The sequence below is a fragment of the Motacilla alba genome, chromosome 1 (assembly GCF_015832195.1).
Source record: "Motacilla alba alba isolate MOTALB_02 chromosome 1, Motacilla_alba_V1.0_pri, whole genome shotgun sequence".
In the NCBI taxonomy this organism is placed as follows: domain Eukaryota; kingdom Metazoa; phylum Chordata; class Aves; order Passeriformes; family Motacillidae; genus Motacilla; species Motacilla alba.
Window position 1 is genome coordinate 39,857,009 of NC_052016.1, and position 26,256 is coordinate 39,883,264.

A 26,256-nucleotide genomic window follows, 5' to 3' on the forward strand; every position below is an offset into this window, starting at 1 on the left:
TCTCTATCCCTCTGTGTGTGTGTTTGTTTTTTTTTTTCCTGAGGTGCTGTGGACAGCTGGGAGGAAAGACATCCTCCATCTGCAGAGCTTGTTACCTTGAGATTGTCAGACTGAAGTCTTGGCTACACACAGGACTGCATATGTTTGGCTAAACTCGTTTTGAACAATTTAGTTCACAGCCACGAAGGCTGTGTAATGCTTTTATTCTGATTTGACTGTGCTTTTATCACATTTCAGGATGTTGGAACCAGGTAAGATTAAGCTGAATTAGACCACTCCCATATCAAAGTTAGTATCCACCTCCTACAGGATTAGATGCTGTGATACATAATGTCAATGTCTAAACCACCATTTGCATATCTCTGTGCTGTATGCTAGTTTTGCTGCCCTTTTATGTATATATATAAACACACACAGAAATGCTTATAGGGTTTTTTTTAATGCCAAGAAAGCCTCAGTGAATTGAATGTTAGTGATTCTTGCCCAGCTTGGGAAGGACCAAGCAGTGTTGGTAAGGAGGAGTAGTGGCTCCACAGGTATAAAAGTGATGGGTGGATTTATTCCATTGCCCACTGGACATGTGCCCATCACTGAACCCCTCTGGCTCGGCATTCCTCCCAGCCATGTGAATTTGAAGAAACATGACATGACTAGCTGAGGGTGGGACATACTCACTTATTTCCAGGACCAAGCCCTTAGGATGTGTTTCAGAATTGGAGAGGAGAGCAATCTCCAGTGTGACTAAACAAGCTGCTTTCAAAAAGCCCCCTTTAAAATAGCCAGTGGAGAAGAAGCAGTCTCACCCCTGGGATTTGTAAGGGTGGCATCAGTGCCTTTGCCTCCATCTCCACAGCGGGTATCATCGAATGGCAGGCACTGATCCCCAGTTCCAGCCAAGACCTCTGAGTTCTTCACAATGTCTTTCACTGACGTGGTTGACTTGATTTTATAGATACGTCGGCTGTTGGTGTCTGAGAGGTAGATGGAGCCGGTGATCGGGTCTGTGGTCAAGTAATACTTATGAGCTGGGCTGTGGCTGTAAAACAAGGGTATGACATTATTAATTTTTTTGGCGATGTGTTTCCTTATGTCAACAGGCAATGCAAACACTTTAGAGAATAAAAATGCACAGGGCAGAAAGACTGGGAAAGTGAAGGAGTGCTGTTTTGGACAAGGTTAGTACACGGTGTTTTACAGCACAGGATCCCAAGCTGTACCCATTAACAATCGCTGTGCCTGGGGTGCTCTCTGGCATGGAGCGAAGCAACTGAAGGAAAGGGCTCTCTGGTCTGAGTCTGAGCCAAAACCATGCCAGGAACTACTACAGGTTGAGTTCCAGCGCCTGTGTTAGCTTAATTTACTTGTTATAGACATAGTCCTGAAACTGGTGTTCGTGCAGTGCCGGGAAGTGAAGGGAAAACAGAGGACAGTAGGGAAATAAAACAAATAATAATGAAAAAAACCCTGCCCTCCCAACAAAGACTAACACGAACTCCAGAAGGAGATTCCCTGTATAAAGCACTTGAAGATACACCCTTCAAGATCGCTGCATCAAGGTTCATCTGCTGCTCTTGCTAACTCCAGCAAAGACACTTAAGTTCTGTTCCGCCCTCAGGGAGATTAAGGGAATCCTGCCACTGAATTCAGCTGGACCTCAGTGATGAGAGAAACAAAATAATTCCCTGAGTGGCACATTTTGCCCCAAGTAAAGCATGAACTGGTATAAGGCAGAGGAACCTGAACATCAGTCCCCTGTTGAACACTCTCTGCTCACTGTTTCCTTGGACACAAGAAAAGGTGGCTGAGAAAACAGGATGAGCAGACAGAATGATAATATTTTTAGCTCCATGACTGCAACACTAAATGAGCCCAAGAGTGAAGACATTAATAAACTAGAATCCACTTCATGGAAAACATCCAATAGAACTGGCCAGAAAAAAACAACCAGATGGATTTAGACAAAATTTAAACAATTGTCTTGCAAGGACTTTTCCTGTATTTTAACATGATACTTAAGATAATCATATCTTTTATTAAAATTGTTGACTGCTAGTGTGTATTGAGCTGCATCTCTTCTAAGCCTGAAACCAACAGGTCAGACTTTTAACATCTGTCCTGAACAGATTTATTTTCCTTCTAAGAAAAGCCTAAGTAGTAATTAGAACAAGTATGAAAAGTATCTACTTTTCTCCAAAACACCTTCAAGCTGTCCAAACTCATCAAGTCCAAAGAATTCATAATAAAAATCTACGCCATAGTTCACATTTTTGCACTTAATGGAATTGTTCCAGGAGAAGTTGACTAGAAACTTGAGTGTCAATCAGAGTTGACTCTATTCTGCATATAGAAAATTCCTCTCAACCTTTATGTTAGGAAAATTACCCCCTCTTCAGACACATAAAAATTACTGAGTTATTCTCATCTTTAAAAAGAAGTAAATTGGTTCTTCATTCAAATTATTTAATACTATGGGGGTGGGGGAAAAGCACCTTTCTGATTTATTCTGGAATATCCCTTGTGATTTATCCTATTAAGTCTGAACAGATTTCATCTCCAAAAATGACACTGATTCTTGCTAAATAAAATGCTCTGACCTTCAAGACAGCTCCAGCCTGACAGTTCAGTCTCCATCTGTATTCCTTCCCAATGACAGCAGTCTGGGAGGGTATTATTTCATTTGCCTGCATGTCACTCACACTAAGCAAGTGGCTTCAACCCTGGTGGAAGAAGTTCCCTGTGGGAATCCATCATCCATTTTGATCAGGGCCTTGCATTTTCTGCTGACTGTCCTAACAAAGCCCTGCTGAATGTCAGTAAGCTCTTGAGCTGTTCATAATCTTTATTTTGCATGGGAGGTGGACAAGAGGAGGACAGTTTTAATGGCACTTTGAAATCCTTTACCATCTTTGACTGGCAAGCACAGATAACTTTCCCAGAGTTTTAGAGCAGGCTAGTGCAGATGGGCAAAGCCAAATGACTTACCCAGAGATGGAGAAAAATGGGGACAGAGAGAAATTCCTGCTCCCCTCTCCCAGCAATATTGTCGTAATTAATTTTTGGATTGCACAGCCTCATTCTGGTGGATTTTATTATTGATTACAATCTTCTGTAAAAAAGAGACCTCACAAAACAATTTTCTACTCCCAGCTCTTGTATAGAATAGATGCTGAAACAACCTGTTAAAATGGTCAAGCTGGAATTTACCTCCCTGGCTTCTGCCAACTGTTTTCAGCACTGCATAGAGTTAGTATCGTACTCTGCCCTGGCATGAACTGTGGAGTGTTATACTCTGGAGGTTTTTTTTGTCACTTTGAGATCCTTCAGGGTGAAAGATGCTTAAATAGACATACATTGGCCATGTAAAATCTCCCAAACTACTTCCTGTGATAGTGCATGAGCAGTGGAGTCAGGAACATTGGGGATTCACTTTTTATTTAAAGCCACAATCAATTGGCAAATGCAAGTGGTAAACTGGGCTGCGCTGACCAGCAACTGAAATAAATATGCCCAGGGTGAAGCAGAGAAGACTTTTCCCCCCTTTTATCCTCTCTTATTTCTCAGCTAGGTAACAGTCCAAAACAAAAGACAAGACTTTTTACTTTTTACTATTCAAAAGATTTGATCGGCTATATTATTTGTAGTCTTAGAGTATTTATCCCCCATATTAGCACTGCCACTAGAAAATGACTGTGGAGGAAGAGCTGATTTCCCATTCAGAGTGGTCCTTGAGCTATTACAGTTTTTTAGCAGAAAACCTGAGCAATTCATTGATATCTTAAACCCTGTGAAGCAATAACACTGAAATTGCAGTGATGGGATGGGTTGGTCCCTAGCCAAGAACTGACACTTTGATGGGTATTAGTGGGCATGATGGTGTAGTCACTGGGAATGAGAACAGTTTCATGGTTCTGCAAGCCAAAGTGAAATGGAGGCAATACTGCTTCTTTGTATACTTGTGACACAGTGATGTGCTGGGAAAGCACAGGGGAATCTTCCAAATCCACAGTGATCCCACTTCTTTGGGGTTGTGTATAGTCTCTTCCATACATCTGTCTTCTCCCTTTGATCATTCTCATTGTTTGGACAGGATAGTGCCAGTATCATTTAGGGAGCTCTGCAGGTATGTTAAGAGATTCAGACTCTATTTTAAAGTGTTTGTGCTTTATGTGATTCCTCACACACAGGCACAGGGAAGAAATGGGTACAAAGTTGAGTGAGCTGGCAGAGGCATGAGGTTTGAGTCATGGATTGCTTCAGTTGTACTATGATATGTGCACAGGCTTTGAATAAAGGCTGGTATTCTCCCTTTGGGCCCAGAGCCCATGTTCTGGAGGAGTCCTAGGAAGGAACCTCCTGCTCCAGAGTAGGAAGCCAGTCTCTAAGGAAAAGAGATGAGAAAAGGGAGATGGTCCCTTTTTTCAGCAGATTCCCTACAAAACATCAGCACAGCAGACTACATCTTTTTACTGGTTTCTGTAAAATGCCAAGGGATTTATTTCACCATGCATCAGATGGTTACAAAGTGGATGCTTACATCAGAGTTGGCTGCCTTAATTCCCTTTACAAGCAGTGGAGAGAAATATCACCTTTTGGGGTAGGACTTGTCTGACTATTTTCAACATTTGTCTTACAAGATTAACTGTATCTTAGTTTCTCAAATGCAAGGGCATCTATCACCTCCTCAAAGGACAACTTCTGTTAGTGGTAACTGTACAGCTCTGGCACCCACTGTAGTCAACAGACAGGAGCAGTCACACCACCAAAATTAGTTACCCCCAACCACTGACCTGGATAAACACCTGGGGCTTCTTTGGATCTGATGTCTCTGTTTAAGGACACAAAACCACCTCTTCTTCTGGGCTAGTTACCCACTTCCCCTCTGAGCTTTGCTGGCCATGTACATTTGCTGGTGACTAAAGAACCACCAAATTCCTGCAATCAGGAGGTTTTTGTTCAGTAGGGCCGTGTTTCCATGGCTCCATGCTAAGCACCCTGCAGCTCAGAACCAGAAGATTTAATTATTGTAGCTTGTGTGAGGTACTGGTCTTTTTTTTTCCTGGGTGACACTCAAAAGATTTAATACCTAAGGAGGCCACACAGTGCAGTGAGCTGGATTTGCACTTCTTTTAGATTTGCAGTTTGTGTGTGATGCCCAAAGCTCTTCTAGTGTGACATGCTGGACAATAAAACTTTATAAATGCCATAAGCCAAGCCAGAGATGGCAAGGGACTTTTTATCTGATCCTAGAGCTGTTTGCTGAGATACCTCTCTTTGTCACTAATTGTAGACTTCTCTCTACAGTATGAATGGAAACAAGAATGGAAGAATAAATTTAACTGGCCACTTTTTGTATATTTGCAAGACAGAAAAGCCTCACAGAGAAGGCATCATGATTTGGTGATGCTTTTTGGATTAGCTAACATCCCTCATTTAGGCTGTTGCAGAGTTAGACCTTGGCTACGCACACAGAGCTGTAAAGCCAAGCCTCTTACTGGGTAGCTCCAGAAGAGATCTTTGGAGATCAAGCTCACCACAGCCAACATAATGGGGAGGAATTTCTTTCCCCTCAACTGAGGCAGCTTTAGCATATGGATTTAAGCTTTTCCAAACCACTACGATTCAGCCCTGTGGATCTTCCCCTTTGCACCATTGCTGGTCACTGGTGTCACGCTTAGGACCTTCTGGAGTTTAAAGCACTGGAGCTTTAGCTGAGACTACACACACTTATTTTCTTGAGGGTCAGGAGTAAAGAGACTTCCTAGCAAGAAGTATTAAAACAAATGTCACAGAACAGGCACTAAGAGATGGGTGACTCCTTCAACAGAGTCACAGATAGGAGGATTTGATCTGGAGTTCCTCACCCACTTTCTCCCTCCTTCATCCCTTTTGGGCTACACTGAAGCAGGCATGTCCTGGATTTCTTTCACTTAATTTCTTAGTTTTTAGAAACTGCCTCAAGGCTGAAGTCCTGCCAATTCTGCTTGCCAATCCGCAGCATTTTTGGCCAGTCCATCGATCTTCCTTCAGTTACTGCTTTCATACATAAAACCTCTTCTCATAACAGGTATCCAGCTGCTGCCCTTCACTGTCAAAGCAGATGCACTTTAGTAGCTGTCTATTTCTTGGGCATTAGGGATACAACCTGGCTGTTCCAAAGAGAAATTAATTTTTCTATAGCCTTCAAATGATGTGAAAGAGTACCTGGGGGGCTGGAACTCAGCCTGATGAGGACAATCAGTGAAAAGGTCTTGGGTACCAACCTCCCAGCCCTGCTAATAGATGCTTTGGGCCAGTCCATTATACTGTGAAGCTCAGCCCTTCATTATTGTTCTGGCAATAGGATAAAAAATCAGTTTCTACTCCATTTCATTTCCAGGCATGCAGATGAAAGAACATTTCTAGTTTAGCACAGCCTCTATGAAGTCAAAAAAATAGTAAATGAAAAGCATGTAGCAAGAAAAATCCCCAATTCCAAATGCAAAATAAAACTAAACACACACACACAAAAATCCCAACTCCACACAGTCTAAGCTTCTGCTTTAGAAAAGCAACCAGGGAGAAGGAGGGAAATTTGTCAGAGTCAGAGAAGTCCTTGCAAACACAGTCAGTGACAGGAAGTTGACATCTTCTGGAATGCAACTGATTGGATCAAACCCACTGAAACTCCAGTGAACCCAAGTGACAAATATTCTTAGTGACAAAGCTCCAATTTAAGAGTCTCTCTTTTATCTTGTTTTCTTGTCATTACTCTTTTATTGCATTTCCTGGCTAAGGTTCTGAGTTGCGCTACCTCCTATTTGAGTCTGACAGACTTTCACGTGTCAAAGCACTCTACAAAAGCTCAGACTGAAAAATGTTACAAAAACTAACTTCCCTGGGTGGGTGATGCTGGGGCACATTATTCCTGTTAAAGCCTCCAAACCCAAATGAAGACTTTTCACTGTATGAGAATTATTTTTCCATCCTACTTATTCCAGTAATGTGTATCCTGATGTTGTTCCCATTCTACTTTCTTGTTGAATTCCCATCCATTTTTCTTCCCCCCTCCTCCTCCTGTTACCCTGCTTCTCCTGCCTGTATTTCCCCTGTCTCCAACTATAACAGCTCATGCAGAAGCTTGCATGGCTCACATTGTGATTAATGGCTCCCAGTTCTGATGACTGATTGCCTATGCCAGTTTTAATCATGCCAGCTTCATTTGCTATTGAATCATCTGGAAATGGCACTTGTGGCTCACTGTGTAACAACATGCAACAAGACAGGGAGCAGCATAAGAATTCTCCACTGGTTGGCTTACCTATGTCTGAAATCTTTATTTCTGACAGAAGACAGGAAAGCAGGGAATAGAAGAAAGAATGAGGTGTTAGCAGCTCAGTTCGATGCATTATTAGCAGATTGAAAACTTGACAGTAACTGTATCACACAATGCAATAATAAATAAAGACTTAGCTGGAATGACACTGATGTATTTTATATTGGATATTACTTGGCAGTGAGCTCACTTATGTACTGCTGCATATCACAAAAGAAGTGTGATCTCACCTGCTTAGAGTTATTCACTCACACAAGAGATAGGACCATCAGACTTTATCTATCATTCAGTGCAGCACTGAGCTAAATAGATGGAGATGCAGATATCTTTACAGTTTTCACCCTCGGTCAAAGCAGCACCTTGTGATTTACAAAGGTAACTTAAGAGTTGCATAGTTACGGGTGGCAGTTCTTTGCTGTAACCTTGTGAACTCCAGCCCAGAGGACTGAAATTATGCTGAGCTGGACATTTCTCATTGGTCTACGTTACAATCCCAGCTGCAGCTCTCTGTGACCCACAATGCATTTGCTTCGCAGAACACAACACTCCAAACCCACCCCTGCAAACAAACCTTGGAGCCAAACAGCGAGGGTGTTACTCTCAAAGGAGATGCTGATTTGAGAAGACACAAGCAAACTCCATTTAGTCCAAAAGCAATGGCTTTCCTTTTAGCCAGCCAACATCTGAACCCACTTACTTTACAGCACACCAGAGTGAAGAAATGTTTATTACATCCAGTAACCTGAGTGTTTGCACAGATGAAGCAGCAATCGCTGCAGCAGATTTAACTCTGGAGTAAATTTAACTCTGTGGCTCTACATAACAGCCAGCAGGGCTACTCTGTCAAGGCTTCCAATTTTCTCTTTCCCAATGAGGAAATACTTTGCAAAACCTCTATTTGGTCTGGTATTTCCACTGACAATGAAACAGGGATTGAGTTTTCAAAATTGTACTTCTGGGAAAGAGATATTAATCCTACTCTGTTGCAATGGGATTTGGGCTCACCTAGGCTCTTCTGGAAATTTCACCTTTGGTCATTAAAATAACTTTCTGGCACTAGAAGGATAGATATTATACTCTAACAAGGACCAGGTCTGAAGGTTTAACCCAGATTCCCTCCTTACAAACATGAGAGATATTATGTTCTCATGTATCATGGAACAGAAGAGCAAAAATGAGGTTCTTGCTTCCTTACTGGAAAGGTGCCCCAGCCCTCTGAGGTGCCCATACCAAGGCAGCTATTCTGTAAGTGCCAGCTTTCCGGTGGTGGCTGTCTGGATTTTTTTTTCCATACACCATGATCAACAAGGATGGTTCTGATGCCAAATAAGACTTCTGGCGAGGTCTAATGACCATGGCATGTTTGTGCACGAGGGACAAAGGGAATCTTGCACAAATCTGGCTGCAGTCCTTGCAGAAATGCAGTATTATGTTTGTCCTCAGCAGCAGGGGATATTAAATATGATGAGGGAGGGTCTTACTTTTGGGAAGATTCTCACTTTCAGGCCAGATTTTGAGAGATAAATGGGAATACTGAGCCTTCCTAGCAGGCTACCCTCATACTGACTTCTCAGGACCTGAGTTCAGGCCTGTCAAGCACAGAAGACTCATTCAGGAACACCCCCTTAACTCTATCTGACTTTCCTGGAGTGAGACTTCTCTGGCCACGCAAAACCCAGAACCAGGCCCCATTGCTTTGAAGTGGATGCTTGTATTTGTTGTGGAAATTTTAGGTAGGAAAAATACCCTCAGTGAGGTCAATTTAAAATTTGGTTCAGTCACAATTTACTCAATTTTCTCAGAACTTTGACAAATCATACTTTTCCCTCTGCTTCATTGTATTAAATGGATGTTCCTGCCCCTACCTTGTTATTTCTCCTGGTATATTTTTTTCCTTTGCTTTCTGGCATTAAAAGGAAACTCTCCACTTACTTCCAGATGCTCTCCATCTGCATGTTCAGCCTGACACTGCTGCTCAATTGGGAACTGAAGGGGGCTGCTACAGCTGTGCCTTCAAAAAACAACTGGAAAACACCAGTTTGTGACTGCCTAGAGTGATCATCTTGTCTAAATTATGAGTGATTATCAGTCCTGATTCACCTTTACATATCATCATCAGTGCTGTGTCCTTCCAAGTTTAGGTTATCTCAGAGGCTGCTTGTTAATTTTCAGCATTCCCACTGGTTTCTGACTACAGGAAAAGGCAGACATCAGCACAGCCTGATTTAGCAGCACAGAAATGTGTCAATATTTTTGGCATGTGATTCAGTTCTGGAAGAACTCGCTAGGCCTGTGTTTCTCTGGTGTAAATCAAAGTCAGCAGAGTTGCAGAAGAGGCAGATCCAGACAGCTTTTTCTCTGTTTTGCTGTGTTGTTTGCTTTTTTTTTTCTTTTTTAAGAGTTCTGCTCATTTTTCTTTTGGGTACATGGGATTTCTGCAGAACTTAAGAGCATTACTCTAACGGCCACATTCAGCACAGAGTACCTCAGCTCCAGTATGTTGGTGACATTGCCAGAGGGAAAGATCCTTCGGATGTAGTTGAAATCTCCAACATAAAGACTTCCATCAGACCCACATGTTAGGGCAACAGGAGCCAGGAGTTTGTTTCCATCTGCCAGACCATTGCAGCTTGGACAAGAGATGCTCCGCCTGCGGCCATTGCCCATAATGCTTCCAATTACAGGTGGCTGCTGGGAAATGAACTGGTTTTCCCCATTTCCTTTATGCAAGATGCCTAGAGAGAGAGAAAACAATATTATGGAAGTTAAAGAAACAGGGAGACTGACACCAAAGGGAGCACAATCTGGCAATGCTGCATGCCAGCTGGGGAATCTGTTAAGTAGAAAGAAGGTTGATCATCTTTCATAGTATTGTTTTGTGATAGTTTCAAATAAGGAGCCTCTTTTCTGAATTAAGTATTTGTTTTAGACCCACTACATTACCTGCAGAAGGAAAACTAGTAGGGAGAACAAGACTGTCTTTACCTTTAAATGAAATGCACTTTTCAGCATCTTATGAATTTTTACCTGCCCTGTCTGTTCCTCCTTGCCCTGTAATTTGCAGTCTACCAGGTGAAAAAAAAAAAAAAAAGAAATTGCATAGCCCATGGAAAGGTAAGATCCAGGAAGACCATGAAACATTCTCTAGAGAAATGTTTCATCTGCAAAGTTTTAGAGGAGCTCTACCTATTTTTCCTCTAAGTGTAGCACTCTCAGCAGAGATGTGGGTTGAATTAGATGTTTGCTCCCCTACCACTATTATCCAAAGAGCCACCGTGCTTCCACCCTTGAACATGTTCTGATGAGCTTTTAAGCTTCCCTACTCCAGTCCTCAGCAGTCTTCAAGGACTCTGGAACTTTCCATTCTCCTTTAGGACCCATGAAGCCTCTTGTTTTGCAAGTATTCTTTGCACATTGGAGGATGCCTCTGGGTGGATTTATGCTTAGTGACAGCTCCAATCTGAATAGGCTCCCCTTCGTTATTTTAGGAATATTTTCCTTGTTAGTACCCTTCTTTTACAACACTACAAAGTTGGGCTGACATTCAACTACTTCATGATGGCCAGCTTCTTCTACATTTTGCAAACCAAATTGCTTCTAAATGTAGGTTACTAGAAATAATTTGTTAGTAAAATACACGAGAGAGCACATGTGTTGGTCAGGTTTCTTTCCTTTCTTTTTCTTGAATTCTTAGTGATAAGAAGCAACTGGGTCTTGCAATGCTGCATTACGCTTGTTATGAGTCACAGACAACCTACCGCTTTGTATGTTGAGGGCATGGTGTTTGTCCAGGGACCATCCTCCAAGTTTGGAAGCATCAATTTCATAACCCTGAAGCACAGCTGTCCTCTTCTCCCACAGGATTAAGTCTGGACAGGATTCATACTCATAACCTACTGAAACTGTGAAAAAGAGAGAAACAAAAGACTCCTTAGATTAGTAACCCAGAAATGCAGGGCCAGCACACACAGAGTCGCAATTGAGCAGGGGTATGAGAATTTCTACAGAAAATTGCTAATTCAATTGAAAATGTCATCATCATAATGCACAGTCCAAATATTTTTTCTCTTGAAAGTCTATTCTGCATCTAAAATGGTCAATGGGGTTGTCAGTGCCGGGCAAATGTGCTAAAAATTCAAAAGACACTGTTTTAAGGATGCATTTTAAAACAATCTATATTAGGATTGGGACTTGATCTCTGGGAGTCCTTTCCAATTCAGGATAATCTATGATCTGAGAGTGCACACCACTGCTGGACTCTCAAATGGGAGAATTTTACTCCTATCTAATTTCTCTGATCAAAGAGTGTGTGCCAGGAACTTAATCTTGATTATGATCTTTCTTGGAAGGTAGAGACTTGCACAATTCATGCATGGGGCAGTGAGTCCCTCAGAGGCAGCAGTCTCAGCCAGGCTGACTTGTGGTCATTGTTAATGTCAAAAGTTTGCTTGTCATGATGTCTAATCAGAGCCTTTCAGGAGTAACTCCACTGAATACGCTGGAGTTACTTAAAATTATGTCAGCAGAAGGAAAATAATGGAAAATGACAGAATAACAATTCTTTTACGATTTTCCCAGAAGAAGTAGGACCATTTTCATTGGTCTGCTTTTCTTCTTCTAATTTTTACAGCTGAAGCAGAGTAGAACTGTAAGTTCCACACAAATGAAAGGCAATTACATAGATTTTTTTTTAACTAGGTAGAAAAAAAAACCCAACTGTCTGATCTCACAAGTTTACCAGCCTCTTTGAAAAGTGCTGAGCACTGAGAGAACTCAGGAATCGCCATCAAACATAGCCTTTTGCAGATTGTATCAGAAAAAGACATGAAAGGTCAATGTTTTCCCCTATTCTGGAGGTGGGAATCATTGAAGGCATGAATGTTGATGTCGTCAGACTTGCTTGTATACTCTGCAGCTGCAGAGTTGTTTCAGGGAGCACTCCAGGACTCACTGGTGATCTAGTGTCTTAAAGAACATGCACGCAGAATCCTTCAGGATATGCCACATTTCTCAGTGTGGACTCCAAGCTGGGTAAGGCTCAGCAGGGTGTAAAATCCAGCCTGCTCAAGGCAGCTGAGCCTGAGTTAGAGGAGGAAGGCACTTATTCTTACTCCTTGAAAAACAGGCACCCTGCAACTCCTCTAAAAAGACTTATCTTCAGTTGAGCTATGAGGCATAATGAACCATCCTTCTGTCAACAGGAGCTGTATTTGCTAATTTGGGATCTCTCCCATTTTGCTTATACCATTTCCTGGCAGCCTGAAGGGACTGGTCTAGACTCAGTTGAAGTCCGGTGACTGAATGTCCACTGGGTGTTGACAGATGGGAAGCAATCACTGCAGAACTGCATTACTTCTGCTCACTAAACACCCAGTATGGGATGGCATTCTTGAATGGGTAACAAAGAGGAAACTAAAATTAGACCAACCCTGAAGGTCAGGCACAAGGAGCAGTGGCAATCAGGGCTCTGTCCTAGGGATTCCTTTCCACGCAGTGTTGACAGTTTTTGGCTATAGGTGAGAGGAAGCCAAAAACTTCTAGTCCCAGTTAATTCCTTCGGTATGAATATGATGGAAGCAGCTTAGAATGTATGTGCTGGGCCATGAGCCAGAGAACAGATAAGTACTTGTGCTCTGTCCTTGACAGTGTTCAAGGCCAGGTTGAATAAGGCTCTGGGCAACCTGATCTGATGGGTGCCATCCCTGCCCATGACTGGGGAATTGGAACTAAATAGTGTTTAAAATCCCTTTCAACCCAAACCATTCTGTGATTCATCTGCTGGGCAATGTGTGCTGCAGTGAATCTGCAGGGACCATTCATGTGTCTGCAGTCAGACCATACTGATCTAGGACAAGGTCTATCACTGCCACTTAGTTGCTTCTAAAAGGAGGCACAGACCCTACGGTCACTTACCGAAGGCTTCTGAGAGCCCATACACCTTCTGGCTGTAGACATCTGTCTTGTCCCAGATGAAATAGTAGGACAGGTCTGGAGCTGCTGCAAACCACTTTCTGAAGAGGCGTCCCTCGACGGCCACCATGAGGTGGACTTTCATGAGGTTGAAGGGGATGGTGGGGTGGGTCATGCTGATCCGTAGCACTGATTTGTAGCCAGCTGTGCGACTGCTCAGGTAACTCACTTTTATTTTACTGCCAGAAACGTTAATCTCCTCTTGTAGAGCCTGTGGAAAAGCAATCCACGAGGTGTTAAATCAGCAGTGAGCAGACAGGAAAAGGCAGTGAAGCTGTAATTTATCAAACACACCTGTATAAAAGCTCTGGCAGGCATGTCTAAAAAGGCACCTAGTAGGCATCAAGTATGAAATCATATACATAACTTATTCCTGGAAGCTAAGGAATGCTTCCTGCCTTCTCCATCTCTGTTACATGGGAGAATAGGAGAATAAGTGTCACATTAAGTCAGTGTTTACAAAGACACTCACTCTTAAAAGGAGTACCACAACCCATGGAGAAAAGAGCCTGGGATCTCAGATAATTACAGCCCATCAGTTTAGCTTCCATTTTCTGTCTTTTATCATCATAGGTTTTAGAGGCCTCTCATTTTTGTCTCCTGGCTTCCTTTTCTCAGTAAAATATCGCACCCTACTTGGCCTTAAGGATCATAACATGCAATTTACTCAAAGACATCAGTGAATCCTGATTCCACCCTCCCTCCTCTGACTTACCCATCTCTCCTGCTTTCAGACTGCTCCTCTCTTACCTCCTCTCTGCCCCCTCTACCTGGTCTACCATCTACCTCTAGCCTTTTTTTTAATCTGTGTTCTCGTCCTTATTTTCTGACCTCACATTTGTTCCTATTTATTCTGGTACTTGCTTAAAATTCCTTGCCTTTTACTTAAGTGATAAAACTGTTGGCCTGACCTATCACCTACAACTGCTTTCTGTTCCTTTGCATTCTTCCTTCTCTTTCTTTTCCAAACTCCTCCGTATTCTAAGTGAGTTGTTTTATTTTCTCCCCCAGCCATAAGTGTGGGTTGCTTTATTCACCGAGACAGTTATCTAACACGTGCCCACTACAGTACAAAACTTCAATAAAGACTGAAGAAATGTCAGGGAAAGCCTTTTCTGCTTTGAGAACAGAGAAGTCTCAATAAAGATATTTCAAGCTAATTTACCTGCTAAAGTATCAGCAGAACTTAGAATTTTGTTTTTTTTTCTTTTTTTTTAATGGAGAAATGCTTGGAAAGTTTATGGGAAGTGATACAAGTATATCCCTGACACTGTGATGATCTTTCCATGCAAAATGCTGATAAAAAAATCTTACGAGAAAAACACTGTCACTTTCAAGAAAACTTCACTCTTGGGTAAGCACCCAACTTGGATATTTTTGGCACAACTCAGCAACCTCTGGGGAATATTGAAAAATGAAGGTAGAAGCTAATCAGTGAGCTGGAAAGCCTGGTGATTTTATGGGATGTGTTAAAAGGTCACAGCTGGCACAGTACTCTCCTGTGATTCTTCTGAAATTCTTCAGTGGGCTGGACCCTAATTCAGCTTGGAAAACACATCCCTAGCAATAATCATCTTTCTGAATATTAAAGGCAGGGAAGCTTGAAAGCAGGTGGGTCGAGAGATCCACCCATCAGGAAGGGATCACATCTATCACAGTGTGATTCTTGGGGTGTCTTGTGCAGGGTCAGAAGTTGGACTCCATGTGGGTCCCTTCCACTCAGGAGATTCTAGGATTCCATGATCCTTGTGCCTTCCAAGTTACATCACTCCTATACCCAGCTCCTTCTACGTGGGAGCAGCAAACTTCCCTGGCACAGTGAGTTGCTCAACTCTTACAGGTTTTCTGGTTAGCCTTATTAAAAATGACAAATCTCATAATCTGCCCCCCAAAAACACCTCTTCTGAGATGTTATCCAAGGCCCAACACTTTTTGAAGTGATAACTAAAAGGCTTGGAGTGTTGCAGCACTTGAAAACAGACACATCCAGCAGTTAAAGCCCCATTCCACTGTGCTCATAAATATTTACCTTCTCTAATGCAGTCTTTTTAATTTACATATCTCAGTGCTTAGGAGGCTGAAATATGACAGAATTGGGAAAACCCAGGATTTTAAAAATATATTTTATGAGATTATCAACAAGCTGGATGGGGACCAGGCTCAACAAGAGACGAGCTCAGCCAAACTGCAGTAAAGGTGGTCCCTTGTATCACATTTGTCTTCATATGTAACCCCATTAGGATAAAAACAGGCAAAAAGAATTGTCATGGAGATACTATTTAGAAAGCCTGCTTCAGATTCTTGCCATAAGTAATTATTTCTCTCTGTCGTGATCTGTCTCTGCTGTCCATCTTTCCAAAGAAAAGGTCAGCCTGACGCTGTCAAGGCACTGAGCAGCACAAGGGGATGTGTTTAAAGGTGTCTGCTTGAAGAGGGGGTTCAAATAGTAATTCAGGTGATTCAAAATTATTTGTAGTTTGCAAGTTGTGACAAACTAGCAATAAAACATGGCACTGGTAGGGGGGTATATAATTCAGTAGGATATCAGTGGCAGAAAAGTGGGAAAAGAAGCTTTAAAATAATCTGGATGTGCTAGAAGTAATAAGAGTTAAATTGTGCCCTTATTTCTATTTGGTTATTGCTGTTTGGCCCAGACAGATTCATATGCTGTGACTGCAGGCCTTGTGAAAGACTCTTAGCGTTTATCCCAGACTAACCAATATAATCTGCTCTTTTAAAAAGGTCCAGCCACAAGGTTGGGTAGGCAGAAGAGCAGATTCTTCAGGCTTACTGGGGATTTACAATGGGCCGCAATTTTCACTGTCATGTTCTCTTGGCTCTGTGGTGAGAATCTGTTCTTGTCTTAGTAGCAATTTTTCTACTCTTTGCATGAGACAAGGTAGGAAATCTTGTTTCTGTGTGCTGGGTTACACATGTCTCTTATAGCTACTCTTCACTCTGCCAGCAGACAGGCAAGGAACAGTCAATGTCTTTTTTTTTTTTTTTTTTGTAAGATGCTCAGAGAGAATTTTAAAAAGGAAAACCATTTTGAGTTTGATTCAGGGGCCTTAACACAGACATCTAGTGCTTTTGAAACACTCTGTGGCATCCCAAACTTCTGCAAGGGCATGACAATTCTGACATGGACCTTTCTGATATCTCCACCTTTCTGAAGCTACAGCTGGAGGCCTGAAGGGGCACTTCAGGGCATCCTGAGTAGCCCCAAATCTGTCTGTAGGCACCTGAATCAAATATTTAAAATGTACTACTAGGTTTTTTGAATGCATCCAGGTAGACAGCACTGCATTTATTTCTGCATTTATTTATTGGAGCTCATGGGGTTCTTATCTACCCACTTGTCAAAACCTCTTTCCCAGCCCTGCTATCTGCTTGTCACCTCCTCCCAGCTATGTGCTTACACCTTTTATACTTAACATTTCCCTACTGAGAGCTGTGTATTATAAAATGCAGCTTCAGGAACGGACAGCTAGGTTATTTTCTATTGTATGTACATCCAGTAGAGAAATGAAAAGTAGTCCATTTCTGAGCAGCAGTACAGTCAGGACTCTGCCACAAATCAGATTCTCTTGTAAACTCCTGTATCACAAACTCTGCTAACCTTCAGCTGTCAATATTTGAGGTGAAATATTGATTTACAGGTTTTAGCTCAGAAATATGGCACACAGGAAAAGCACTGTGTTCATAATGTATGAGATTCATCTTATGTCAATTTAGGAACCTAAGTTAGGTGTCCGCTCTGAAGCGCTCTTTTAGGTCTTGCCTACAGATAACAGCAGGTACAGACTGACTCTTTAGAAGGTTGGCATTGCCTTGTAAACTTAAGAGTAGGATTCAATTCCAGTTTAAGGCATCTAAATCCAGATGTGAACTTATGTGATGTTTACATGACATAAACAATGTGATGTAAACACACACATTAACTCAGTCAGTGGAATCAAACTGATACCATCAATTTCAGCCAGTGGAATCTAACTGATACTATCAGTGAGAACCAGAAAGCTTCAGAGTGGTCAGCTTAAGTGATGTGTAGGCTCCACTGATGTACTGGTTAGATTTCTGTCCACTTACATGGGAGCTCGGATATTTGGCACATATCCAGACAACTGTATGTGAACACCTTATATTCTCAAAATTAATCTTTCTTATGTATTAGATTCTGTAACTACAATTGTCTAGTGGGACTTGGGATGTCCAAATGATCTGCCATTCACAAGGATCCAGAAAAAAAAAATGGAGGACACTGATAGGGGAATCATTCTGGAATGGCAGTTGGAGGTCAAGCAGGATACTATCAGGACATTTCAAATGGCACTAAATATCTTTGATGAGGGAGGTAAAACATTGACACAGGTTGCCCAGAGAGATGGCAGATGCCTCATCTGAAAACATGAAAACATTCAAAATCCAGTTGGATGGGGCTCTGAGCAGCCTGGTCTACTGGAAAGTGGTTGTGGTACCAAATAAAGACTGAGGTTATGATCATAGTTGCACTGTATCAGATATTTGCTTTTTCCCAGGCAGCGCTGACCTTTCATGGTGTTTGCTTATTTCATAAAAAGATGTGGAAACCAAGATTCTGAACCAAGAATTTATAATATGATGGACTTTACAAGATACAGGACTTAATTAGTAATTATGCTAGGACAAACATGGGGACCATAACTGGAAATTAGTGTTAGAAAGGATCATAAAACTTGGTCCAGAGAGAAAGGTAAAGAGACCACTAGCTTTATTTGTTGCTGGATTTAGCACCTGGTTTATTAAAATTAGAAGGTATAAAGTTACTTCTTTCCTCATTAATGGTACTGCAACCCTAGTGGAGTCATGCTGGAAGCACACAATTTGTCTCTACACTTGTTATTATTTCCACCTTGGCAGATTATTGTAACTAAAAGCAATACTCAGGACATGCTGAACACTGGCATATAAAATCCAGAGAACAGCATGTCCAAGGTAGCAAAGGTTGAATGCTGCTACATCCATGTGTTTCAACAGAATTAGTGTTTTTAAGGAAAATTGATAATTTGGTTCCTTGGACTATTCAGTTTAAAACACAACTTTCCATTTGACAAAATACTTTGAAGCCACAGCAGATAGTTAAGGTTCTTTATCTGACTCACAGTTACTCATAAAAAAAGGAAAATGGGAATGAGAAATTAAAGCTAATCCTCTTACTCTGCTCATCTACTCCAAATGTCATAAAATGCCATAAAACTGAGGTACTCTGCAGGCTGGCCCTTTCTTGCCCACCTGCTGGCTGACTGCACGTCTCAGCAGCTGAGTAGAGTGGGGGGGTGTGACTTCCAACCATGAGAAAATTCACTCCAATACTCCACCACCAAGGTTTATAGCGCCCAGTGGGTGGAATTTGCTCCTGAACAGAAGACAGACATTAGAGCATCAGCCAGAAGGGCATCAGCCTGGTGCTGGGCATGTTGAATGCCAAACGATTGAGACCAAGGCCTTGTTGTTGATCACACAAGGGTCCCAGCTCACGTGTTGTCAGCCACAAGTGCTTTTCCTCTTAAAGGAAAGAGATAGGGGAATCTGGTAAAGCGAGTGCTTGGGAGTGAGTGCTCCGGCCAAATGTCTGAAAGATGGGGTAACAAACGGGGAATGCTTATTGTTAGGAAAGCAGGGGAATAGTCACATTTGTGTTGCTCAAAGCTGTCAAAAGAAGCACAGAAAGAAGATGGGGATGAGGAGGCACTGGCAAAGGTTGCCCAGAGAAATTGTGGATGCCCCAATCCCAATTCAATGCCAGGTTGGATGGGGCTCTGATCAACCTGGTCTAATGGAAGGTGTCCATGCCTATGGCACGGGGGCTGGAACTACATGATCTTTAAGGTCCCTTCCAACCCAAACCATTCTATGATTTTATGACTTATTGTCCCTCAGCTGAGATGGTTCATACCTGGATTTCAGGAACGATAGGACCTTTCTCTGAGCAGGAAGTTGCAAAAGCAGTGAGCGGAGAAGGAGAGACCACAGGGTTGGGCCGGGCGAAGTTACTGAGGTCACAGCTTGGGATCTCATTCTCTTCGTGCCTCATGACTATGGTTTCCATCACAAAGAAGCGATCCCACGGCAACCACAGCGTGTGCTCCTGGGTGATGAAGGGAGCCCGCTCAAAGTGCAGGATAATGGAGATTCCACCAATGGTAACAAGATCAAAGCTGTTTTAAGAGATGGAATACAAAATTAGTGCAAGCACTACCCCATCTGTTTGTTTCAACTCCCTAGCAAGGACCCCAGAAAAGTAACTGCAAAAAATGTCATCAGTCTCATTTTATGAACCTAAAATCTGCAGCCCAAATAGAGTTTACCTGAGTAACAGCAAGTGTTGGAGGCAGGAGTCCAAGCTCAGCTTCTTTGTCCTCATGTATATTGAAATCATACCCATCCCTTTTTTGAAACATGTTTATCTTTGTTGGTGTTTTTCTAGCACCAACTTATTTTGGCCATATATACTAATTTTCTTTTCTTTTCTTTTTTTTTAAAGTAGTGATTATCCAAACAAATGCACAGATTGGATCAATTCACATGATGAAATAAACTACTTGGAAAGAGATTTCTCCGACACATCCCCATATGAATTGTCTTGGCATCTCTGCTAACCTGACTAATGCCTAATGCAACCCTGGGAAGACAGAGAGCCCCGTCACGGACTGAACCTAGTCTACTAGAAATATATACAGTGCAGGGTGTCTGTGTGCCACAGCACTCTGCACATCATCTTTTCTGACTCTTAAACATTTAGAGTGGGGCAGATGAATCACTGCCTGTGGTCTCTGACTTCACCCTAAGCTACCTCCTGCCAAATGGCTTATCTGCCTGTGTTAGTGCTGGGTAACAGAGAGCCTTCCAGAGCTCTGTGAAAAAATGTTACCTTCATAAGGAAAATGTTCATCCTCTGTATTCAAAGATGTTGGGATAAGGTTATGGTGGTTTTCTTAGTTTTGTATTTAAACTTCACATCTTGTCACAGATGGAGATTTTATCAAGTACCACAGGGATATATCTACTATGCATAGACCCAAAAAAAGAGGTGTTAAGCAAGAAAGGAAAGGATTTCAACAGAAATTGACGACCTCTTGTTTTTGCTCCTTTGTGTTTTTCTCGCTGTTTCTTTGGCTGCAATGCCAAATATGTGCTTCAGGCAAAGAAAGTTTTCTCATCCCTGCTTCTCACTTTCATGCTTGGTACTGCTGTATGACACTCTCACTGAGAGTTTATGCATGTGATCAGGCTCACTGGTTTCAGCAGAGCTGCTCATGTGCTTAAAGAGCTACGAGCTTAAGTGCTTCTCTGCATGAGAACTGGAATCTGAAACTCTTGATTGCCCAAAGCCAGACTTGATGCACCTTGTAAATACATGGTAAGAAAGAAGGTGAAAAAAATTATTTTTTAAAAATTATTTTTTAAAATTAATTGTAAGGCTTTCAGATTGGGTGCAAAAATCCCAGAGGAGCAACAATGGGCATAAACTACTTCTAAAAAAAGTCTTTGTTAAGCAATTTTTTGGGCAACCTTTTTCATTTCATAGTTTATGGACTGAGGTGCCATTTAGGAAATAGAATTATGAAAAGGTTATTCATTAAAGAATGTTGAATTGACTCCATGAGAGGAAGTGGAAAGCACTTCAAAAAGTCAAAGCCATGTTTATTCTACCACTCGAGTTGGGGCATCATGTTCCTAGACCCATGGAGCTTGGCTTGCAGCAGCCTCAGGAGTAACCTGCTGATTCCTGCCAGCAAAGCTGCACAACGTTTGTACCCTGATGTGAATGTTTTTAACAGTCAATTAGCATTTGGCAAGTCCTTCAGCTGGGAGGGAGATGCTTGCTCTGCATGGATCTGGGCACTGAACGGGCCAACAGGAGGGAAGAAATAAACATTACAAATGATTCTCAACAAGTTTTTAGGCAAGCTGGAAGAGGTCTTATTTGCAAACACCTCTGTTTCATCCCTTTGGCTTCACTGAACCTGGATCAGGGATGGAATCTGATGGGGGAAAGTGTCTTGGCCTCTCCTGCATCCCCAAAACAGGATGCAGAAGGGAAAACACCACCTCCATGTCAGGCTCCACCTGCTGTGAAAACAGAACCAAGCAGTATTTTTTAGCAAGCAGTGTTGCTCACAAGCTGTTTTTCCCAGAGTCCCAGGGTGCAGCTTTCAAGTTACCTCGATTAAGTAAACAAAAGGTAAACCTAAAAACAAACAGAAAAAACCAAACTGAAAACACCTCCCAGTTTCCTTCAGTGAAATTAAATTTAACAAAAGGAAAACTGTCCTGGGATTGAAGGAATAAGATAATTTTATTTCTGTTTTTGCTGCTCATCTCTGATGTATTTTTTATCACTCCGTAAAAATCATACTTGTTGTACAGTTGTTTTGTTGTTTTTCTTTAAAGACTCTGGAGAGATAAGCTGAAGGATGAAATTATCTATTTATCCAAAGCAGGCTCAAAAAATAAAAACCCCACAGGAAAATGTAACCCTTTCTCATCTCTCTTCTCTTACAGTTCATTGGTTTTGGTACTTCTCAGAAAGCTATGCAAAAGCTGCTGAAAGTAATATAGAAAAAGTCTGGAGACTTTCTTGCTGTTTTATTAACAGTGTTCCTACAACCCAGGGATACTGAGGACTTGCAGCCTCTCTAAACTACCACTTTAATAAAATTTAAAACTTTATTTAAAAATGTGGTTTATAATCCAGTACTTATACTTTGAATTGTCTGTTAACTTTGCTTTGCAGAGAAATGCATACAACAGAGTAGTTTAAAAGTTGTCACTTTATATTAATGTCCTGTTATATAAAAAAAAGTCTCTGGTGCAGTAATTAGGCTAAAAGCACATGCAAGCCTTTAAGTTACTCTAAGGAGTTTTGCTCAGTCTAAGTAATGTGACTTAAACAGGACCAGGGTTTCACTATTTCAGGCTGTATCTGAGCGATGTTATAGGAGAGACCCGGAACAAAGCGAGTCCCCTTACAGAGATGAAAAATTTACTTCACTGTAATTCTAAAACTGAAATTTTACTTACTCATTTGGAGACTTTATCATGCCAAAAAGAAACCCCAAAACCCCCAAACCTGGAGCAACAAAATCAGCTTAGGAACCAATCTAGCTAAACTGATGCAATTGTATCTTTAAATTCCCTTACTTCAAAACCCCGGTTATTTCCCTGCTATCAGTAAACTGATTTACTAAATCAATTTAAGGCAACTCAGTGCACATTTTCAAGAATAGATATTCCTATGGTGAATATGCCAAATAATAAACCTGTTGAATTTTATGCAGTTATCTCACTGACCCCTGGAACAAGGTAACTGCTTGCATGTATGCTCCCATTTATTCTCCAAACCAGAATGACACTGAAGATGGGAGAGATGACCCTGTATGACTGTGCACTACTCTGGAGTGGGAATGCTCTGGACTGCATGCAGCTTGCTACTGTAGTTTAGGAGAACCTGCTTCTTGTCTAAGAGCATCAATTTCTTAAAAGAAATTTGACTCAATCACATGAAAACTTCACTGTACAAAAGCTGATGAGACATGCTCTATTAAAAAAAATTACTCAAACCCATAGAAAAAGATAATAGAAAGTGGAATAGCATGAATTCCATACATGATTTTGAAAATGCTTTACAAATAGTGTTAAATAAATACTATAAAAATCAGTAAGGAACACAAGTAAATATTAAATCTCTTTCACTGGCTGGTTCACTGGACTGGGAAAGTCAAGAGATGGATCTAATGGCATCCAATAAATCAGCAGTGAGGCTGGGATTAGAAATTAGGGATGTCTGACAACATTTTCTGCCCTGACAAATTTTAGCTTGAATGGTCTTATATAGCTCAAGGTAACTTACAGACTACTGAGGAAGTCACTGTGCTCAAGGATGGATTTCACGGGACGGGACTTGGAGTGACCTGGTCTAGTGGGAGTTGTCCCTGCTCATGGCAGGGGAGTTGGAACCAGATGATCTTTAAGGTCGCTTCCAACCCAAACCATTCCATGGTTCTATGGATTTTGGTGTTCTTTAACTTGTTTTTGGTGTTCTTTAACTTGGTTTTTGTCCACAGAGTACCTACAGAGTACACATACGCACTGATGTGCTTGCTCATTTGAGAAAATACCTGCATGTATCCCTTAGCCAAGTTGGAAGGTATAGTCATTATTCTGGAGTCTCAGCACTGCAACTGGACAATTTGTTTGATGTTTGTGCACCAGGTTTCTGTAGAAGCAGACTGAATTGAGAGGAAGGTGAAGAAAGTGAAATCAGAAGAGCTGACACCACAGAATCAGGGGGCACACTGACCCCCACCAGCTGCCTACAGAAATCACAGCTTTAGGATGAATCCCACTTGTTCACAGACTCCTTGCTCTGAGACAGCTGATCTCTGTCATTTTTATCACTTAGAGCTGAGTATCTGCTGGGGGCTGAGTCAGCAAACTGCAGCCCTGAGCTCCTTGAAACTAATTTAGCTTCTGGAGGCTGGCAGCCACTCCAAGGAACCAGGAGTCCACTGAAGCCTGGTGGAGCATACTGATGCTCTGGCTGCCTTGCTTTCTGCCCTGTGCCTCTGCTCAGCTGGACCTTGGGTAGGACATAGCATGGAAGGAGCATCCCTAGCTCAAATTGCCTGTAGAAGTAGATTTGTAGCAGGGGGGTTTACTTCTCACCACCCAAGAATCAGAAAGAAATAGTTGCTTGAATATTATAAAGGTCTGAAGCCTGGATAGCAGCAGTCACCTCCATGCTCTATCCCTTTAGCTTTCATGTTTGCTGGCTAGAGGTCCAGTTTACAATAGGGCCCCTCTGTGCTAGGTACAGCACAACTGCAATGCAAGGAAATGGTTTCTTTCCTCGAAGTACTTGTAATCTAAATGAATGATTACATACAGCAGTTGAGTGTTGTACACACACAAGGAAACCGACAGAACAAAAGGTTATGACAGGCATTGTTGTCCAGCAATCTTTTAATCATAATTATCTGTTGTACTGGATACAGATTTTGTGCTGGTCCATATGCAGCAAGCTGATCGTGAGAATGTTGTTTGGATCCCACTTTCCCAGAAAGTAGGTTCAGTAAGGTTGCCAGAGATACCCTTAAGCACAAATGTTCAAATTTTCTCCTTTTTGCAGTAATGCCTAAGCTACTGGCAATAGGAAGACAGCAGCTCCAGGGGTGTCCTTTTCCTGGAATGCCTCTTTATCATCTGCATTTTATTGTCATAACATTGAAGGGTTGGAGCATCACTTGGAAAGCCTTCCAGACCCCACCAGTGTTACAGTAGGTGCAAACATCCTTGAGTGTGAACAGGGCAGCATCAAGCACACGTTGCTAGCACATGTTCTTCTTTTTCATTACAATTCTATATTTCTCTGGCCAACTCAAATGAAAGTTGTGGATTGGAGAGGTGCTAAAATCCATAAATCCTCTCCCAAATGCTAGTGGTTAGTAGTCAATACGTAGAGCGTATGCAGCTGGAAGCCCTTCTGTTACGTTTTTGTTCTTAAAAGAAAGGGAGCCAATTAGCACTGACAAACAAAAGATAAGATGAAAGACATTCCCAATTTGCACTGCTTTTGTTTTGGTTGAGCATGATTGCTCAGATTCTGCCTCTAACACAACCATAATCTTAATGACTTCCTCCTAATAATTTCAACATGAATTAGCAAGAATAGATCTGCTGGGAGCAGGAGACATCTTTTTATGTGCATGGGCAAACTGCATTACCAAACTGCTGGCTAAAGATTCTAGGTGATATCACTAAATTAATAATAAATAAAGGGAAGAGAAGGGAGAAGGGAGAGGGGAGAAGGGAGAAGGGGAGAGGAGAGGAGAGGAGAGGAGAGGAGAGGAGAGGAGAGGAGAGGAGAGGAGAGGAGAGGAGAGGAGAGGAGAGGAGAGGAGAGGAGAGGAGAGGAGAGGAGGGAAGGGAAGGGAAGGGAAGGGAAGGGAAGGGAAGGGAAGGGAAGGGAAGGGAAGGGAAGGGAAGGGAAGGGAAGGGAAGGGAAGGGAAGGGAAGGGAAGGGAAGGGAAGGGAAGGGAAGGGAAGGGAAGGGAAGGGAAGGGAAGGGAAGGGAAGGGAAGGGAAGGGAAGGGAAGGGAAGGGAAGGGAAGGGAAGGGAAGGGAAGGGAAGGGGAGAAGAGAAAAGAGAAGAGAAGAGAAGAGAAGAGAAGAGAAGAGAAGAGAAGAGAAGAGAAGAGAAGAGAAGAGAAGAGAAGAGAAGAGAAGAGAAGAGAGGCTATTCATTTGTTAGGGAAGTACAACGATCATCAAGTCTAGCTGCCTTACCAGTTCGGGGCTGATCAAATTAAACCACATTATTAAGGGCATTGTCCAAATGCCTCTTAAACACTGACAGGCTTGGGGCATTGAATACCTCTAGGAATGCTGAGGTTACCTTTGGTGCTGGTAGCCTGGTGCACAACTACAGTGTGAGCTCCAGTTTAGCTCCTTGAGGGGCAGGAGGCCAAGCCAAAGCCTGAGGCAAGAGGCAGGGAACTGCTGAGTGACCACATTAAGAGACGACAGAAGCTAACAACTCCAGACTTTCCCATGCTTAGATTGTGAGGGGATAAAGCCCAGGGTTTCCTTTGTCCAGGGTCCCTCCCTGCAGGCAGCAGCTTGGGCTGTTTTGTTACTTAGTCATTGCACCAAGATTAAATTGCTTTAGGGATCTGAACACGAAACGCTGCTATGGGAAACCTGAAGTCTAGTGGGTAAGGAACCCCGGTGTGACTGTGTGAGTGTGGGGTGTGGCTGTGAAGGGACCCCAAGTCCCAGCTCAGGTGGTGCGAGTGTGACTGTCAGAGTGGCTTCTGGATAGTTGGACAGGGAAGTTTGCTTAATTGGAAGCCTGTTTCAGTGTTTAGGCACCCTCTCAGTTCAGAAATGTTTCTTCATGTCCAGTCCAAATCTCTCCCGGTTTCGAACCATTC

The 26,256-nt window shown here is 42.2% G+C and overlaps 1 protein-coding gene across 19 annotated transcripts in view; it reads right to left on the reverse strand.

Moving 5' to 3' along the window:
* TENM4 (teneurin transmembrane protein 4) overlaps positions 1-26,256 on the reverse strand; it is a 1,547,018-nt gene that overhangs the window by 58,045 nt on the left and 1,462,717 nt on the right. For 16 of the 19 annotated variants that reach the window (XM_038158275.1, XM_038158258.1, XM_038158266.1 and 13 more), the window contains 6 exons: positions 19,218-19,479; positions 13,226-13,493; positions 11,071-11,214; positions 9,798-10,047; positions 7,298-7,318; positions 804-1,036 (listed from right to left, as the gene is read on the reverse strand). In XM_038158275.1, coding sequence (XP_038014203.1) covers positions 804-1,036; positions 7,298-7,318; positions 9,798-10,047; positions 11,071-11,214; positions 13,226-13,493; positions 19,218-19,479 — 1,178 coding nt within the window. The remainder of the gene's footprint in view (positions 1-803; positions 1,037-7,297; positions 7,319-9,797; positions 10,048-11,070; positions 11,215-13,225; positions 13,494-19,217; positions 19,480-26,256) is intronic. The other 3 variants (XM_038158335.1, XM_038158351.1, XM_038158406.1) reach the window with 1 other exon arrangement.